This window comes from Oryzias latipes, chromosome 8 (genome assembly GCF_053564925.1).
Source record: "Oryzias latipes strain Hd-rR chromosome 8, Olatipes_Hd-rR_3.1".
NCBI lineage: Eukaryota > Metazoa > Chordata > Actinopteri > Beloniformes > Adrianichthyidae > Oryzias > Oryzias latipes.
In genome coordinates this window covers 5,207,904-5,227,764 of record NC_136244.1, presented here as the reverse complement: position 1 = coordinate 5,227,764, position 19,861 = coordinate 5,207,904, and the positions used below count along the sequence as shown (strand labels likewise).

Here is a 19,861-nt window from a genome sequence, read left to right as displayed (position 1 = left end):
ATTAGTAACAAATAATTGAGTTAAATTTAATCAACCTAATTTCTTACGTCTATAAAACTCAATAATTGTTTATACAACTCAAATTTATGTATTATCTAACTACATGTCATATTACTCCAATTCATTTAATATTTTTTCCATCTTAAATAATTATATTTCTTGATCTCTCATATGTCTAAGTATGAGCCGGCAGATATGTCCATTTTTATAATAATAAAAAGGACGGTAAAAAATGCACGCAGGGCTCGACATAGCCATTTGTCCGCTGGCCCGGTCCTGTTTTTCGAGCAGTGCGGACCACAAGACTTTACTTTTCACTTGTCCGCTCGGGCCACTAAAATATTTAACGGTTTATATATTCTTCACCTTTTTCAATAAAGTAAATTTTGCGAAAACGTGTAGATTTACCTCGTCTTCATAATTTAGTTTTTCTGCTAGTCCTGTGTTCAAACTTCAAGGGTTTCTATGGGAAACCTTTGATCACTTCTCCTTCTCTCCCGCCTGCGCGCGCTCGGCTTTCACTGCCGAGCACCACGCGGCACGCGCTCACTACTTTTTTTTTTCAAACTTTATTGAATGTAACGATTCAATACAAAACAATGTTAAACAGCAACAACGAAGGCACAAGCCAGTGGGTTATTATTACATTTGATTATAAATCCGACACCGTCACTGAAGAGAGACTGAAGCATGTCAGAGATGTGGAAGACATGGCAGGAATAGATAGGAATATGTTGGATGGAGTAATGGGTATAATTAGTAGTATGGACAGCAAGATATTTAATGAATGCATTGAAGATGAAACTGTATCCACTAAGCTTTAAGCTGAATGTCAAAGAATCAAAGGCAACTCCAAATACCGGAATCTCACACTCAAATGCAGTAGAATGTTAAACTACTTAATTTTGTTTTTCTTTACAACACTGTAAGCAGTAAGTATTTCTAGTTAGCTGAATGATCTCAGTTAGACCTGCACAATATGAGGAAAACTCGTGATATGCGATATCAGAGATTAAAATTGCGATAACGATATAATTTGCGGTATATAAACAAACAGCAAAATTACCAAATAACCATTCCCAGTTTAAAAATTATACTCCAAATGACCCACGTTGACATAGGTTACAAACATCTAACATAACAGGGCTCCATCTGATTGGTCAACAATGTGAAGGCGTCCATCCGATTGGTCAAATGCATTAAGGGATTTATTTGATTCGTTAAATGGTTCAAGCTGCCATTAGATTGTTTTAACACATTTAAGGTTTATGATTTATTGCGATATTTGCCGTTAAAAGCACCATGAAAACTTCTTAACTAGTGTTAACTACTACACTGCAGTGCTCTCTTCAAAACATCTAAAACAGACTAGAGCAGATTTAAGTTTGATATGGTCTATTTTCAGTCATTGAAAAGTGTAGAAATAAGTGATGTCACCAGAATGCACCAAATTGTACCATATTAAAAGTTTCCGGGGGGCCATGCCCCCAGACCCCCCTAAAGTTGCAAGCACCTGCGGAGCGGCGGGTCCCGCTATGCGCTGTGTCGGGCCAGTAACTTTCAGGCAGGGCCAGTAAGTTTCAAAAACTACTGGCCCTATGGGCCAGTGCAAATTTCTGGGCTATGTCAACCCCTGGCACGTAGTGCATAAATTCATTAAAGAATCATCCGTCATTATCATTACAGAAATACTCGGTAGGGGTGCTATATAAACTCATCATCCTCTCCTTCACTCTTACTCATGGTGCAGAGACTTAAGCACAGTATGAGAAAATAAATCAGCAAAACACGGCAAAACACGGTAAAACAGCCAAACAACTAAACACATTTGGTCAAAAACCCACACTTAAACCCAAATCCGTCCAGACAGGCAAAGGGAATGATATCCCAGAATCCTTTGCGGTGCCGATCTAACGGCAGCCCCAAAGTTACACCTACTTAATTGAATTAATTTGAATGAAAGTAAAATAACTGTCTGAAAGCTACGTGTTATTTTTAAGCTGACTTAAAAAAACAAAATGATTTATCTTAACTGAAGCAAATAACTAAGTTAGATCAAAGTAAAAAAGTTAAATTTTCCAACATCCATATGTGGTCTTATCACCCTCTCACGGTGAAAAAAGTATTATCTGAGCTTCTTCATCCACTAAATCATCTTCAAATGGACACGGCATGCTGCTTCCCCTCTCTGTAAACAAACTAACCTTCAACTAAACCTGCTCCCGACCAGGTTATGTTCAGAGCATGAGTTGCCATGGCAACTTGACGTACCCTGAAACATACCTCCATTTCTGGAACCGAAAACTGAGGTTATCAACTTCCTTAGCCTCAAACTTACCGTGGGAGCTAGCATAACCTGCTTCCTGGAATACCCCCCTGGGTAAGCCTATAATCAAGATCTTCAGATTGTTTTTACTTTTATTTATTTAATTTTTTATTTTTCTGCATCTGTAAGTCCATGGTGAAGAGAAACTTGCCCCCTTTCCAAAGTCTTCTGCCACTTTTCCACAGTGGGGAAAAGTGAACCTTTTCCTGTATGTTAGGGATATTATTGTTTACATTTGTAAAGCACACTGTGAGATATTTATTTGGAAAACAAAGATGTGTATCACCCCAAAACAATTGCTTCCCAAATCTGAAATTGCTAAAGACGCACTAAATACGCCAAATATGACATTTACTGAGTTTCATTTTTTCTTCTTTTGGGTTTTCCTCTTCAGGGGTCGCCACAACCAATCAGTTTCCTCCATCTAACCCTTTTTTTTTCTGCATCCTCTCCTCTAACAGCAGCTACCTTCATGTCTTTGATTTTCCTCTAGACCTCTGGCAGCTCTAGACTCAGCATCTTTCTACCTCTGGACATGCCCAAAACATCTGTCTGACTCTATCTGCAAAACCTCTGACAAGTACTGCCCCTCTGATGTGCTCATTCCTGATCCATCCAGGTCCCTCCCAAGGAGAACCTCAGCACCCTTCATCTCTGCTACATCCAGTTCTGCTGTCTCTAGACAAAACAAAACGCATACTTGCAGCTTAAGGAATATTTGAAAGATATGTTTATTTAACATTAGAAGTCGCATAGATAAAACATCTACAAAACATTGCACACAGACACAGCCATATAATCTCTTGTTAGCAAATTTCCAAACAGTGAACATATATATAAGTCTAGAAGATGGATGCAAAAAGGAAGTACAGAGATCAGTATCAACTGCAAAAGTAAAACAGTGTAGAATTTAAAAAAAATTTAACAATAAATTCAAATGCATGTTTAAATTTTTCAAATTCTGCGCCCTCAATGATGACTGACCCATACACAGGGTCTTGGTTGTCCTGTGTTTCATTGGGAAGGACCAAGACAATCTTGAAGCGATTAGTTCAGTCCTCTTTCACTGCTTCTCGGCTGACATCCTGAGAAGAAAAAAAACTGTAATTAGAAATAATTAAGAATAGATCTCAAGAAAAACAAATGGCCAAGAGAGTAAAAAATGTTAAAATTAAAAGTATACTTAATTAATTATTAAGTTTCATTTAAACAATAGTCATATGACAATTTATTTTTATTTCATGTCACACAACATTGTTCACAGGGGCTGACCCTGAGACAAAGACATGTTTGGGGGCCATACACGCCAAGAGTCAACACCCACAACCCTGGCCTGGGCACATAGTGGTGCAGAGCCCTCCAGTCACCAGGCTGGAGCTGTCAATGGGACAGCAACTGTGATGGTAAACCAGAACTATTCCTAGTGTGAAATGTGGAGGAAATGTGGAGGAAAAACACTGGAGCCAAAAAAAAAACAAAAAAAGAAACGGGGATCAAATCAGGGGAAAAAAAGGTATAACTGAAATAAAATTATGCTCCTAAAATAACAGTAATAATTCATCAACAGCTAAAGATAATTTAAAAAGGGTAAGAGAATAAAATGCATATAAAAATCAGTTAAAAACCTAATAGAAAAAAATATGCACCTATTTTCTCTTTTAAAAAAATCACGTGTAAAGAATATTTTACCTTCAATAAAATATCACAAGTAAAAACCATATTACAAGGTTAGTCAATCATTGAAATATGGTCATGATGATCATAAGATACCTCATACTCTTTGATCATCTTCACTTCTCCACATCCATCTCATGTTGTGGCACCTGAAACATACCAATTAAAAATTTAGAATAAAACCAAACGACCACCCAACCAAATCTTGTGACACATTGAACCTAATCATTTGGTCTTACGTTGTCAGCTGGGGGTGGGGGTCCAGATTAGCAGTCAGAATGTGCCATGCTCTTGAAAAACAAAGGTTGTTTTTCAACTCCTTATTAACTCATGGATGTAGATTGATATTTATTTATTTTTTATTACATATATTACAAATGATTTGAAAAGTTTTTTGTAATATTACCTGTATGGCCAGGTGTCCTGTAGTTGTACAAAGTAGTTGCTTATGGGCATTCAAAGTCTGATGCTCCTTCGGTTCTGACTTCCTGTTAGACTCTAAAAGGAGAACAGAAATATGGCAAGCGGCAAAGACTCTCTTAACATGCATATGATTACTATGGCGCCATGGTCAAAAAACCGAAAGTTACTTGAGCGACGCTGACCCGCCCGCACAGTCCGCAGACGTCTGGGGTTTACCGTGTCAGCTCGGTGTTGCATTTGAAACGGGTCATTCAGTAAAAATGTTTTCATTTTGCATGAAATACGAAGATGACGACGACAGCGATGAAGAGGAAGCTGCAAAGAGAAGACAGGTTTGACTTGAAGTGTTTGGATTCAGGAGTTAAAGAGAGTAAAGAGGTAAATAAATATTTCTCTGCGCCTCCTTCGCAGAGAGCGGCTTCTCCCAGCTACATCCAGGAGCAGCGGGAGCTGAAAGCCAGGTGAGCTGAAAGCTTCTACAGGCGTCCAGCGCTCCTGCTCACTCTTTATTGACAGAAGTCGACGCTGCTGACAAGGAGGATGAAGACGCAGGAGGAGAAGGTCGGATGGGAAGCCCCGTCTGTGAACGTCTCCCTGTGGCTGAAACAAAACCGAGCTGCGTTTGTTTCAGGATGAAGAGGAGGCAGACTTTGTGGAGTGGCTGACAGGTTAGGCGGAGCTGGAGGGGGGAGAGGAGGTGAAGGACATGGTGAGTTTGATCAGGATGAAGAAACGCGCGGAGGACTCTGACTATCCAGCTCATGTTTGTGCTTTTTCTGTGGAGACAGAAGTACTTAAGAGACTACTGGAACAACACGCAGCTGGAGGAGAAGGAGCGCTTCCTCCGAGACTATGTGCTTAACAAGGGCTACCTGAACGAAGAGGATGATGATGAAGAGCGGTGTGTTCCACAGAAGAGCTCCTCTGTTTCGTTTTAGTTGGAGAAATGTCAGAACTTTTGGATTTATTCCTTTTTTTTTAAATGATGTAATCTGGATGCCTTCAGGATCCCGACCTACGATGAGGTGGTTCAGGAGGACGTGGATGACTCTGAGGAGGAGGGCGAGTCTTTTCTGGAACGCCAGGAAGACTTTGAGAGAAGCTACAACTTCCGCTTCGAAGAGCCCGACTCGGAACGCGTGAAGATCTATCCCCGGAAAATTGCCACGGCCGTGCGCTCCAAGGACGACTCCAGGAAGCGCAAGAGAGAGGAAGTGAAAGAGAGGAAGCAAAAGGTTTGGAAGCGAGTCGATGGGAGTCTTCCAGAGTTGAAACCAAACCTCCTGGCTGATGGTGATGGTTGCAGGAGAAGGGGCAGAAGCGCAAGCAGCTGAAGAGGAACGAGATCATGGAGAAGCTGAAGCAGCTGCAGGAGCTGACGGGAAATGAGCAGCTGGCTTTCAGCCAGGAGGACCTGGAGGGAGACTTTGATCCGAAGCATCACGATCGGCTCATGCAGGTGAGCGGATGAGTCGATTGGAACCCCAATCCCTCTGTTAGCCTTTCAGTTACTGTAGAGTCTATTTGCAGAAATTCTTTGGCGATGAATACTACGGCGAGGAGGAAGAAGAGAAGCCGCAGTTTGAGGATGATGATGAAATGGAAGGTAAACCAATACAAGATCAGCATGCTGGAATTAGAGGTTCCTGCTGTGCTTGTGTGTGTCTTTCCATAGTTTTACTGCTGTTTTACAGTCAAATGTGTCTGATTTATTGTAGTTTGTGATTCAGATTAAAGAAAATCGATGTTTCTCACGTAAAACAAAACAAAAATCAATTCTAAATCGGATTCATGTTTTGTTTTTACCTCAGATCGCTGGAATTGGGACACTTGGACTGGAGAAGACCAAGAGGACTATGCAGAGGAAGACTACAACGGGGAGGCGTCTGGACCTCACTGTGATGACGAAGACTTTATTGTGAGTCAGCGTTTCTCATCAATGCAGAGATGGGCTGGCAGTGGTGTTTCATGCACCCCAGCCAACACTCTGCATCCAAGAAGATTAAGAAGAAGGAGAGGAAAATGAAGATGGAGGATCTGCCAGCTTTGTGTGGATCTTCCCCCTTCTTCAGGAGGGCTTTGATGGTCCTCACAGCCCTTTCTGCTTCCCCGTTGCTTTGAGGGTAGTGGGCACTCAAGGTCACATGTCACACTCCGTTGCGCTTTCCCAACATTACTGAGGCACCATCGGAGGTCAGCATCACCATTCTCTGCATATCCAGCCCATGCTTGGTGTAAAACTGACGTATTGCTTGTACAATATCCTGAGCGGTGCATGATCTCAGCTGGATTAAGCCAGCAAACACAGTTGCATGGTTGACGCTGTTTTCCTCTCTGTATTTAATATACAGGACTAGCATTTTGTGTACTGTTATGTCTGTGCTCTCATCTACAATCAGGGTGTGCCAAGGAGCATTTTTTATTTTACACATCGTCTCATTCTGCACTGTTTGATTGATGGAATTCACAAACTCAAAGGCATAATTTTTGCTTCGCCAGCTTTCTGGTAGACTCACATACTTTGCCATGTGATCATGAATTTGTTGAACTGACAGCATGGAGGCGTTCATGTTGATGGCTAGCAGAATATTGTCAATGAGAATTTTAACTTGCTCGGGGTTGGATTTATTTATGAGTGACAGCTCGATCCTCTGCTCTCTGTTTTTGGAGCTCTCCCCCAACAACGTGCCGATCCCCATTCCCAGCTTACATCTTTTTACAATTTCCACTGCTTTCAAATGACTTTTGTGCTGAATGTGACGCTTGAGATAATCTAGCTTCCATGTCGTCCACACTTTTCCCTCCGAAAACTCGCTTGCTATTTTGGCTTCGCAGCACGTCTTGCAGAGCAAGCCTTTCTCGCTCGAAAACGAAAAAATGTCACCCAGTTTCACAGCCTTTCCTTCTATTTGTACATACTCCGACAGCCATTCTATCTTAAAAGAATCACATGTCTTTTTTACTTTGGCTCGGTGAGAGGACGTGCCGCTGATCGTTCGTTTTGCTATCGTTATAAAGGGTCGACGTAAACGGTACTCACTCACGTGTCTTCCCTCCAAAACACTGGTCGCGGCATGAAAGGAGGCTGTCAGTGACGTTGTTTACCTGCGTCATTACGTACGTGAACCGCATAATAGGCTGGAGCAGTTAGTCACCAGTCACATTCACTGACTCACATTGAAAAATAGCTCCAAATAAATTTTTATGTATTTATTTTATTACGAATTCAAGTTTTCATGTCCTGTAGCTTAGAGGGAGCAGTGGATAACCATTAAGGCACGTGCCGGTACCAGCGGATCATCATAAGACATGCCGTGAGGGCGGCCCCCGCCAGGCAGGTCATCACCAGCCCTCTGACAACTGTTGTAGCCGGACGGATGGGATTCTAGAGACAAAAAAAAGCAATCAGGCATCAATTTTAATAGCAGAAGAGGACTGACTACTGCTAGACACTTACGTGCGGCGGCTCCTCACGATAGGTCGTGTAAGTAAGTCTAAACAAAGTGGACAATGAAGTTATCAGTTAATACAAAATAGTCATTCCAAAATGATTCACCAGAACAGGGCAGAGGCTTGTGACACATCTGATGTTGTTCACGCCCTAATGAATCAGTGAAAATGAAGACACAACAAGGACAATGTTTGGAGATATGTTTGTATAGATTATAGAAAACAATAAGTAAAGATATGGAAGCGATTGTAAGGTAAAGTCAAAACCAGAAATGCTTTTTCCTTTTCAAAATGAAGCTGCATTTTTGACTCAAAATTAAAATGATAAAGTAATCCGCCAAAATGCTTTTTCATTTCCTTCCTTAACACTGCTTATTCTGTCACTTAATTAAAATGATAATGAAAATAGTATTTGACATTTCATTTTCAAAATGTTCCATGCTAAATCTTCTTACTCTATTGGCTTTTCCCATCAGGGGTCGCCACAGTGAACATGGTAAACTTGGCAATGTTTTACGCCGGATGCCCTTCCTGACGCAACCTTCTCAAAGCAACCGGGCTTGGGACCGGCACAGAAGTAGAGAAGGGAACAGGGAGCAGCCCGGATTCGAACCCTGGTTTCACGGACGGAAGGCGCCGCAAACCAACACAAGCAAAAGCGGCTCCCGCAAAATGTTCTCTGCTAAATGTGTAGCATAATTCATTTAGAAATGTCTAATTTGACAATTAAAATGGATTATTAGAAATGCTTTTTAATTTTCAGGCAGTCTACTTACTGAACAGAGAGCTGGGACGCCACTTGTGGCTCTTCCAGGCGCCTGGGATTTGATGGTTGTGGAGCCACTTGTGGCTCCTCCAGGCGCCTGGAGTTTGATGTTTCTGGGGGGCAGCTGCCTGTGTTTGATTCTGAAAGACAAAAATCTAGATGTCATTTTTTCATACTCTGGCAAGGATGGTGGATGCAAAAGTATTATAACAATCCAGCCTAACCAACACTTGAGCGGGGAAGCAACAGCTGAGCTGCTCATGAAGAGGCTTCTTTGGAGAGCTAATTGTGCCCCATACACTGCACAATCCCGGTCAGTCTCAGGCCGGATTGATCAGAAAGAGAGACAATATCTCCTTTAGAGCAAAAAGCTTATTTAGTTTATTTATTAAGTTTCTCAAACAGCCAAAACAGGATGGATGTTAGTTCAACTTCCAGCCTTCTAAACTCAAGGTTTCACCCCAAAACTCATCACTTCCCATGAGCCTTAGGCGCTGGAGGCGGGGATAACCCCCTGGTCGCTACACTGCCCCCACCTAAGAGGGTTAAGTGTCCCTACAACCCTCACATAACTGCAGAACAGCCCCATCAGCCTGTTACCTTTCAGCCTCAGGCTTCAAACCGCTGTTATTTCCGGTCCGGTCCCGGTCAGGACGCAAACGGTAACTAATGAAGCGGGACACCGTTGCTCTGGAACAGGCTAGAAGCCGTTTATTTCTTTTCTTGGATCAAACTGTTAGTAAAGCACAATGTCTGCAAACTCTTCCTCTTTCAAAACTCCGAGAGAGCACATAAACTGGCAGAGCAGCCCCCCTTTTTCCTCTCCTGCGCATCCCCTCTCCTGCCTCATCCTGGAGCAACCAAGCACCCAAGGCAACGCCTCCTTCCATCACTGTTGCCTCCATGACAACCGCATTGATTCACAAAATAGAAACACAACAAAAAGGGGAGGGTTTCGCCATGCTAAACGTTTGCCGTTTGGACCAACACGCATCTTCTAAATGTGCTTTTATTACTGTTATGATTATTATTAATGGCCTGCTCGCTCATAATTTTTTTAATCCGTGCGGTCAGTGCTCAGGTCCGCGGAAGGCGGAAATGCTGCTACGTTACGTTGTCCTCAGAACGTCTATGTTTGATAGTTTCAGCATTGTAAAGTATAAATGCAAAAATCGGATACGGGTCACTTTTAAAAGATAATGTAAGCGGGTCATCAAAAAAATCGGATATTGTCAGAAAATCAGTCAGAAAATCGAATTTGGGCATCAAGACCTGCAGGGTAAATGCAGCCCTAGTCTCGCGGCTTTTCCTCCCGGCTCCTGTCACGCCCACTGTTCACCGTAATCAACAGAGCAATTTAGCATCTAATAGAACATCAACAAAGCAACAGAACCCGGTGATACTACAATATGTTACTTACCATGGGAGCTAGCATAACCTGCTTTCTGGAATACCCCCCAGGCCAAATTCACGCACTTTTTGCTCATTATTTTTTAAGGTACCCATTCTATCGTCCAATCAGAAACAGACCATCATCTTCCACAACATAAATGTGTTCTGCTTACCCATGTCGATCCTGGTACCTGCGATCCCTGCTCACTCGACCCTGCTATGTCAGTTTTGATCAGTTAAGAATTTTTCATGTAAAAAAACAGCAACGGTTGCTAAGGACTTTCTGGAACCTGCCTGGTGTGTTCCTAGTTCTTCATGATGCTCTCTCTGAGACACATATCAGGTGTATTGATACGGAGACCTTGGTGGATTCTATTTATCCTCATTAGTCATTTAGGTCAAACTTTGGATCATTCAGAGATCCTCACTTGAACACGAGGAGAGACTTTGCTGCACTGACAGTAAATGGGGCTGAATAATTTTGTCCAACATTTCAGGTTTTTAGTTGTTAAACAAGTTTGAAACATCCAATAAATTTTATTACACTTCAGTATTGTGTCCCACTTGATGTTGATTCTTCACAAAAAATGACAGCTTTATATCTTTGTGTTTGAAGCCTGAAATGTGGCAAAATGTTGAAAGGTTCGGGGGGGGGGGGGGGGTAAATACTTTCACAGGCTCTGTACATGATGTCCTTTTTTTGTACCTGGTGTTGAGGTGAACAGGGGTTCCATATGATTTTCTATGATCTTTTCATTATGCATTACAGGGGTTCTATTATATTGTCTATGTTTTTGTTATTATGCATTTAATGGATTCTATATATGCATGTATATTGTACTGCAGAAATATGCTTGGTTCCTGCCCTCAGTAACAGATATGTGCCGAGGTCACCAGCATGGCCGGCCCTCCCTATACGCAAATTACGCAGCCGCGTAGGGCCCCCGTCACCACCAGGGCCCCGAAGTGGCGACAAAAATAAAAAAAGACCCAAATCTGGCAACCCATTTCATAGCTCTGAATGTTGTGCAAAAGAAAGTGGCCTGCACTTTAATGATCCACCTTGTCAACACACCTGAACCAATCTGGCAACCCAATTAATGACGTTACGCCATTCTTAGCAACGATTGGTCAACATCATTGCATGTAAGCCTGGCATAGTGTGCATTTACTAGCCCATTTTGTTTCAATAAAGCTGGGAAAAAGAAAAAAACGACTGCATTTTGTCACACTGATCAAAGCGACAACAAGAGAACTTCATGCCAAAGATACTTTATCATCAGGAGCTGGAAAAAGAGGAAGAACTTCAACATCAGTCACAAGGTAAGTTTGGAGGATGTTGGGGCCGTATTTTTACATTATCCAGTATTTCTGTGCATTCGCGAATCATTTACGTAAAATGCTAATCGATCTGAGGTGAAGATTGCACATAAACGATCCCGTTTGTCGTAATTTCCAATGGAAAACTCTAAAATAATTCTGTTACCCAAGTTTCCAAAATGAGGTCGGACATGACTTTCCAAAACGGCGAAGAGGAGTAAATAATGACAACGGTGATGATGGCTGAAAAAGGTTTTAACTCACGTTATCTTATTGTTTCATTGTTTTTCTAACACACATTCATGCGTTCTGCATTTTCCGGTTTCAGTAAAAAAACTGCTGTTTATCTGTTATAGACAGTCAGGTAGTCTGACTTTTTCAATAATGTGTCTTAAAATCTTGCATTGGCATGGATTATGGAGAATCAAAACTGCCAAATAAGAAATAAAGGTTCTGTTAGGAATAGTTAGGAACTGCCTTTAACTCTTATTACACTAATGGTTTAAACTTAATTCACTGAGCATGTATTGTCATCTCAAAATTATATTGCATCCTAAGACAGCACAACCAAGCTATTGTCCTCACAGTTTCTTCTCATCCTCCCTTTTTCTGTGAATGTTTTCTGCTGAGCGGGCCTCAGACTTATCTTCACTTTAGCCTTGGAGCTTCCCTCCAGCAGTAACCTGTGGGCGTGATTTTCACACGAAGATCCTCAGACCATCTTCTGAATATGCAAATGCAGGGTTTTTATACCAAAGCCCATCCCTGAGCTCGTTGGTTCGGACTTTGAATGTACCATGTACTTCTGTCTGTCCCCTTCGTGTTTGTGCGAAGTAAAACCTCCACAAAAGCTAAGTAACTGTCTCTGAGTCATTATTCATTATTTCTGTGTGCTGGAAACTGACGGGGTAACGAACTAAAATTTTATACAGTCCTTTCTAGAAAATCCAGTTTCCTCACATTTGGTCCTTTCGAGCTGGCCGGCGCGCGCCCTGGACATCGCTGGAACCCCTGGGGGGGGGGTTGCCCGAAAACCATGCATGGTCTGAGATCACAGTCTCAGTATTGACACATCCGCCTTCAGGATCAGCGGCCCTCGCCCTTTGGATCCGGCGATGCCCCCGACGTCGTGTCGGACCCTCATCAAATAACGGGGTTCATTGCTTGAAGTGAGTACGCCACACAGAAAGTCTGTCCTCTCTTTACTTGCTAAGGTTTTATGTTGACTGTGTCTGTGTCTTGTGTGTGGGCGCATCATCTTTTGGGGAAGAACAGAGAGAACCGCGTGCAGTAACAGTGCTGCGCGTGCACGCTGACCACAGGAGCGCTTGCGGTCAGCCTGCTGCGGGTGCATGTGTCCTCCTTCACGGGTGATGACAGGGAGAAGTGTGTAGCTTAGGAACAGATTCGGTTACGTCGCAGGCTGTGTGCGCGACTTAGGGAAAGGTTCGGTTGAAACGCGTCGATGACTGTGTGAACCGACGTTTGGGAATAAACGAAGCTCCGGGGAATTCATGTGTGTGTAACGTTTTTTATGTCTCTGTCTGTGTCTGACTGTGCTTTCTGCGACGGCTTCTGTGGGGTGTGCTCGCTTTTATTAATGCCTCATGATTGCTTTGTTTAATGCCTCGTTCTAAAACAAAATAGTGACTCAGTTGACAAATAATTAGGTTTCTTTTCTGATTCTCCAAGCTTTTTCTGCTGATTAGATTCAGCGCTGGAGAATCCATAAAACGGGTTACATGGGTGGGGCTCATTCACAAAATCTCACTAAAAAGAAAGACGGCACATTGATCAGGTCCAGAAAACTTTTCATACAGTTTGGAAGTATGTGGAAAGTCAGGAGCAGACATTAATCAAGTATTTGGATAAATGGGTTAAAGATTATGGATTTCATAGAAAGTTAAGCAGATCAGAGTGCAGGACAGAGCAGTAGGAGGGGGAACAGCTTCATAGATCAGAGTGCGCGTGCCTCTGATCTGCAGACAGGCTGATGAGGACTCGCAGAAAGGAGGGGTGATTTCTCCGTTGTAAGCAGATATAACAGCTTTCTCTGCTCTCCGAATAATGATAGGATGTGTTTTACTGTGTTTTACTGTGTTTTACTGTGTATTTTAGTGTGTATTTTAATGTTTAGGACATGGACTAAGGTAGATGTTCAGAAAAAAGCTATAGACATTATCATTTCTTACAAAGCAGTAGTGGATCATTTTGTGCAGGACACACCTCCCTCATGAATAAACATGCCGATTTCTCTTTTTTAGTTCACTTTCCCCTGTTCATAAAAAGTTTGATTGCAGCCTTCTGACCCCACTTCTCAGGTCCCTGCATTTTTTCTGCTTGTAAATCAGGATTGACCCCTTAAAAGCATTCCTAAGGATCTCTGGTTCACTAACTCATCCTTACATTTTTTTTTAATGGACATGTCTGCTAATCTTTCTAAGTTTCAACTCTCAGGACAATAAGTGCGGTAAAACTAAACTCCAGCTGGCCCAAGCACAGGTTAAAATTTTCGGGACATTTAGTTTCTGTTTCTAGCGAAATTATTTCTCTCCCTGGACCTCACCACCTTATGACCTGATCAGCCCCCCACCCTCACTCACTCGCTGTAAGCTGCAGCTGCTTGAGCGGCTGATAGTTGAAACAATGTCACCTGTGATTCTCTTGTGCGAATTCTCCAGAATCACATGCAGTATGCTCCACTCCCTTCCGTCCAAGCATTAGCATTAGTCAAACTGTTATCAGCCTGTTCATGCTGCTGTTGAAATGAGACGCAGTTCTTGTCTGTTTCACTTTCGATGTGTTTTTTTTCCACAATTTTTATTTTTTAATTTTTATTTCTTTTATTTTTTTTTCCTGATTTTTTTTTTTTTTCTCTACTCTCATGCCTGGCTCTACTGACACCATTGATGATTTACATGATTGTTTGAAGAAAGCTTTGAGAACAAAGGAACGCATTGAGTCTGCCTCCAGCTCTCTCCTCCCCACAGACTCTGAATCCCGACCAGAAGGCCCCTGTCGGTGACCTGCTTTACCCTGAAGACCATTTAACGGACTGATTGGTCACACCTGAGGTGGACAGGACCCTTCAAGGTTCTCCTCACCATGCCAACCGCAGTACACATTGCTGACTGACCCTCCTGGATTCACGTAAGCCACTGTAAATTGCTGAGAGCCTACAAGACTGACATTTTGAGACGCACCCCTGGTTGAAGTCCAACTACGGAGCCGCCGCAGTGTGACACTACTCCTGGCGAGGGGCGCTCCCTGGTGTGTTTCCTCTAGCACTGCTCTCTTCCAGCTACAGTGAGCTTCGAACCAGCTAACATGGGTCCAGCTGTTGCTCGTGGTTTCATCTTGTACTTTTATTCCCTCTTCCTCTGGAGATCTCACTCACATCATCAGTGAGGTCAAGGCCCTTAAATCACACATTTCTTCTCAGATGACTGATGCCTACTGGTCTGGGTCCCCACTTTATTGGTTTACTTCTGGTGGAGTGTACTGATAAAACTAGTCACTCCGCTTCTCTGTGTCTTGTTTTTATTTTTTATTTTCGTCACCTGTTTGATTCCATGTGTCAAATGAATGATCGCTGTCAGGCCGACTCTATCAGCATTATGCCTACAATTAACCTGATTCGCATCCGCTCGTGGTTGAAACTGGTCTTTACAGATTTATTTTATTGTTTTTCTTTTGTTTGATTTGATTTTCTTTATTTTTCTTTATTTCTTAATTTGTTTCTTGTTCTATGTAACTTTAATTAATGATTTTGTGCCGAGGTTTGGACTGGTGATGCATGCGTATCCTTACGGATGACTGCTGAAGGGCACAGAGTCGTTGATGAGTTTTGCCCTCCCTGACTGCTCAATGAAAGTTTCACACAGATGGTATAAGTTTAGCCCTGGAGGTTTTCGCATCAACACTCATGTATCACCTACCACCTCTGATGTGCTCATTTATTCACGTTGATTTTATGTTTTCTTTTGTATTTACATGTACCTCTAAACTTTTGTTTTCGATGCAGAGCCGATATGCTGCCTATACTGAAAATATTTGTGAAATGGTATTTGGTTGATGATGACAGGAGTTCTGCTGTCTTTACACATATAATTTTGATATGACAAACAGGGGGGTATGTTAGGAATAGTTAGGAACTGCCTTTAACTTTTATTACACTAATGGTTTAAACTTAATTCACTGAGCATGTATTGTCATCTCAAAATTATATTGCATCCTAAGACAGCACAACCAAGCTATTGTCCTCACAGTTTCTTCTCATCCTCCCTTTTTCTGTGAATGTTATCTGCTGACCAGGCCTCAGACTTATCTTCACTTTAGCCTTGGAGCTTCCCTCCAGCAGTAACCTGTGGGCGTGATTTTCACACGAAGATCCTCAGACCATCTTCTGAATATGCAAATGCAGGGTTTTTATACCAAAGCCCATCCCTGAGCTCGTTGGTTCGGACTTTGAATGTACCATGTACTTCTGTCTGTCCCCTTCGTGTTTGTGCGAAGTAAAACCTCCACAAAAGATAAGTAACTGTCTCTGAGTCATTATTCATTATTTCTGTGTGCTGGAAACTGACGGGGTAACGAACTAAAATTTTATACAGTCCTTTCTAGAAAATCCAGTTTCCTCACAGGTTCTCATTTATAAATGACAAACAAATTAAATGTACTGATTTTAAAATTATGAACATACAAAATAATAGGTAAAGAAGTGTATAAATGCTTATATTTCCATTTATACTGAAATTAGTGTTCACATTAATTATTTATAAATGGGTACAATTATTTTTTTATTTGTATTTGGCAGTTTTGGTTTTACATAATGATGATGTTTTTCACAGTTTCTTCTGCTCTCAAAAAGTATCAAATAGTGCTGGAGGTTGTGCAGCGTCCACATCCCAAGATGTTCCTGACATCACTGAAGACGTCATCTCAGGTCATTTTAACCGCATGTAAATTAATTAAAACAACAGTTTCTGCATAACCCCTTTTTCATAAACAGCAGCTGAAGAGTATGGAATCCCGAGTTGTTCATATTTAAATAAATAAATATGATCTTGTGCAAATACACAATCAAACAATAAATCTCTCATAAATATATAAAAGGATCATGAAATTGTGAAAAAACCTGCACATAGATTTTAAATGAGCCACTAAACTATTATTAGTATTCTGCTGTAGTTATTTTATTAGCTTTATCATTGATTATTGTACAATAATGATTCTTGTTTTTTATCTGCAGAAGAAACTCCTGTCACCACATCTACTGTTGAAATGGACAACGTTGATGCTGCTGCTGGTAAGTTCAAATCCACCCAATATGGAACCTAAATCAAACTAATTGTTTCATTACTACTTGAAAAATAGTCATACATTTGCACACACACACAGTGAAGGCACTTCTTTCCAACCTTCTGCTACCAGCATCACAGCAACTGTTCTGTAGATTTGATTGGACTGTTGGACTGATTGGACTTTTCACTGTTTGCTGTTGAAGTTCTGTCTCTGATGTTCCAGAGGCTCCAAGAGAGGCGTGTCTGGAAGAGGAACCAACTGGATCCAAAATTCCTCCAACCTCAAATCCAATTGGTCCAGCTGAATGGCCAACCGCACTCTCTGATCCAGTAAGAATGGATTTGGTGCAAAGAGGTCCTTTTCATACTGATAAAGACTTTGACTTTCCAGAAACCCCCTCATTGAGCTGCTGTGTTCTTTATTTTGGATTGTTTCATCGTTATTTGATTTTCTATTAAGTTGGTGTTTTTAATAAGTTGGAGTTTGGGAATGTCATTTGCTAAGTGCCTAATGTTACATTAAAAAAATATATATACATTTGTCATTCATGTTTTTTTCTTTTCACTTTTAAAATTGGTTTTCCAACACTAAATGTGCATCCAACACTCAGTCAGTATACTGTGTTCAATTCTTCAGCAGCAACAATAATCCATTCACAAAATCTATTAATAGAGAGATCTCAGTTATATTACAACAACAGTTGCGTTTTGTTGGTGCTGCTGATCAGTTGGAGGGCCCACAAATTAAATTTCGCTTAGGGCCCCCGGAAGACCAGGGTCGGCCCTGGCTTCAGCTGCTCCCTTGAGATGTGCTGCTGAATAACGCAGTCATCCGACAAAGACTTCTAGGCTTCCCCCTTAGCCCTGACAGCCTTTATCAGCAGATCCAGGTCGCTTTTATTGTAAGCCAGAACTGCCCCAGCCAGTGCTTGAACGCAGCGCATTTGGAGTGGCTGTTGGTCTGGATGGCTGCGTCGAACTGGTGCATCCAGTGGAAGATGTCCAGACGAACCACCATCCCACGGTCAACCCAAGGCTGGAACAAAGTCTCCACTGCTGTTGGGCCTTGAGCGCGGCAACACCCCCGATCAATGTACAGGATCTTCGGAGCCGGTTGATTGGCCCGCTGAAACCTCTCAGTCCTTGAAACGTAGGCCAAAGCTTGTCTGTGAATTCCTCGCAGGTCAGCACGAAGGTCACAATTTGGGAGTGTTCGTTCCCAACACTGGTGAACCACTCGGCTGACCCATGAGCCTCTCCAGACAGCTTCTTAACCACCTGAAACATGCCATCGTTTTTCATCAAACCCCAGCAATATGAGGTGTATTTCATCTTAAGTTGTGAAAATGACTGCAATATGTCTGAAATGGTAATACAGTGAAACTTTGAAATACTTTTTTAGTGGAATCCATTTTCAGCACAGTGCCAAAGGTGGAGAGGATCTGGTTCCTGTAGTGCTGCACATTGTCGGCCTCTGCCAACAGAAAGGCGTGCCGCAGGAGTCGTGTGGAGGCTAACTCTCTGGAGGGAGGGGGAGGGGGAGGGCGGAAGGTGTGCCCCAAAGATGAAACAATGCCACGCGGCTCCACGGTGCTCATCAGAAGGGTGGTGTACAGGTCCTTACGATGAAGATATTCTTCATGGGGGTTTTCCTGGACCTGCCGCCACACCTTCACCGTGGTGTTGCCCTCTGTTCTGTCCCACAGAAGGCGAACAACGTTCTTGTCCACGCCGCGCCTTGGAGAAGAGAGAGTCATCAGATGATTCATTTAAAATTCTTTCACATGCTGCTGGGCACACTCACTTGCAGGTGAGAACTGCAGGGAACATGGCTGGATGAGCCTCGCTGAGCTGGGACAGAATGACATGATCCCATGCAAGCCAGCGCCCCACTGTGCCCCCCTCTTTATTTCTGGTTGCCTTCGTGCACGGTCCACAACACAAAACCTCAGTCAGCATTGTGTACCAGCTGGATACGTCACATATGTGCCGCACCTGCAGAGATCAGAAAACGTGAAGCAAAGCTGAGCAATGTCAGATGTGTTCCTCTTGGAGGCTATATTTACCTACTAAACAGAACAAAACTAAAGCTGTATAGAAAGCCATTAAAAGGCATTAGTATTGGATCTTTTGTCTTGATCACCTCTGCTTAAAAAAAAAAAGGAGAAAAAAAAGGTGAGTCGTACCCGATGATGGTAGCCAGACTTGTAGAGGTGCACGTCTCGCCCTGCACCTGCACAGGTAACACCCCGAGGACACTTGAGAGAGTACCTCCACACTCCCACAGGACGCCAGACAAAGACGCGGCTCCTGAAAAAGAGGCGTGGAGCTGGTAGAGCACCGCTGATGAAACCAGGAGGCTCCCGAGGGTAAAACCACATCAGGTCTGATTTCATCACCCTACTCCTTTTCAGATGGCCAGAAAACGTCTTTAAATATCTGAACGGCTGTGAACAGTCCTCTCTCTGTGTCCCCCTTCAGCCAGTTGACGTCAGCAGGCAGGATGCTATTGGGGTCTTCCCACAGGCGCACCCAACCCTCGAACTCCACCTGCATCGCAAATTATATACAGAACATGTGATCTAGTTTGAATTAAATGTAAGAGATTTAAAGTAGTCATATTTACTAACATACAGGTGAGTCACTCGGAGGCAGTTCCACAGGAGTAATGTGACTCTGGGATGTGGAGGCCAACCCACTGGTCTGAAGAACAGATGCTGAGTGCAGCATGGGCCTCGCACCACTGATCTTAGTCTGGGAGGATAGAGATGGAGAGGTCCTCTCTGGATGAAAGGGGGCAGATGAAGCAATATGAGGCTGGGAGGAAGATGCAGATGAGGCAGTCATCTCTTTCCGGGGGGGAAAATGAGGATGAGCTGACCCGGCTGGCTGACTTCTGGCGACCAGTCCAGGGCATCCCTTGCCTACGCCCAAGTGGCCGGGATAGGCTCCAGCAACCCCGTGACCCCGAAAGGGAAAAGCGGTCAAGAAGATGAATGAATATTACCCTAAAAGCTTCACATGTTAAAATAAGTTAAAACAATTTCATTTTTGTACTAGCACACTTGATTCCATGCAACAGAAGATCTAACCAGCACTGTTCTTCTCATACAGTTAGATCTTGAAAAAGGAACAATCAAATTACCAGAGCTGACCTGACGAGTTTGATATTGGTGACAATACCCACTGTATAAAACTTTGTTTACC

At 42.6% G+C, this 19,861-nt stretch overlaps 2 protein-coding genes, 1 long non-coding RNA gene and 1 pseudogene across 5 annotated transcripts in view; 2 read left to right on the top strand and 2 right to left on the bottom strand.

Annotated features, from left to right (window-relative positions):
* Positions 1-3,107: 3,107 nt before the first annotated feature.
* LOC144994240 (uncharacterized) lies at positions 3,108-9,358 on the bottom strand. Its single transcript, XR_013657673.1, has 5 exons — positions 8,650-9,358; positions 4,407-7,917; positions 4,240-4,290; positions 4,097-4,149; positions 3,108-3,411 (listed from the first exon to the last, which is right to left on the bottom strand). It is a non-coding gene; the product is annotated as an uncharacterized LOC144994240 (long non-coding RNA).
* LOC144994236 (protein KRI1 homolog) lies at positions 5,055-5,757 on the top strand. Its single transcript, XM_078951337.1, has 3 exons — positions 5,055-5,132; positions 5,212-5,324; positions 5,430-5,757. The coding sequence occupies exons 1-3, from the start codon at positions 5,130-5,132 to the stop codon at positions 5,755-5,757; spliced, it is 444 nt and encodes a 147-aa protein (XP_078807463.1). The 5' UTR covers positions 5,055-5,129.
* LOC144994227 (protein KRI1 homolog) overlaps positions 6,279-19,861 on the top strand; it is a 42,018-nt pseudogene continuing 28,435 nt past the window's right edge. Inside the window, exon 1 of the transcript XR_013657661.1 lies at positions 6,279-6,341. The product of XR_013657661.1 is annotated as a protein KRI1 homolog (transcript). The remainder of the gene's footprint in view (positions 6,342-19,861) is intronic.
* Positions 16,123-19,399, bottom strand: LOC144994226 (uncharacterized). Of its 2 annotated transcripts, none has more exons than XM_078951305.1 (6): positions 19,289-19,399; positions 19,059-19,204; positions 18,841-18,964; positions 18,459-18,649; positions 18,049-18,391; positions 16,123-17,932 (listed from the first exon to the last, which is right to left on the bottom strand). In XM_078951305.1, the coding sequence occupies exons 1-6, from the start codon at positions 19,382-19,384 to the stop codon at positions 17,552-17,554; spliced, it is 1,281 nt and encodes a 426-aa protein (XP_078807431.1). In that variant the 5' UTR covers positions 19,385-19,399; the 3' UTR covers positions 16,123-17,551. The 2 variants fall into 2 exon arrangements, with proteins under 2 accessions (XP_078807431.1, XP_078807432.1); XM_078951306.1 differs by having other exon boundaries at positions 18,459-18,574.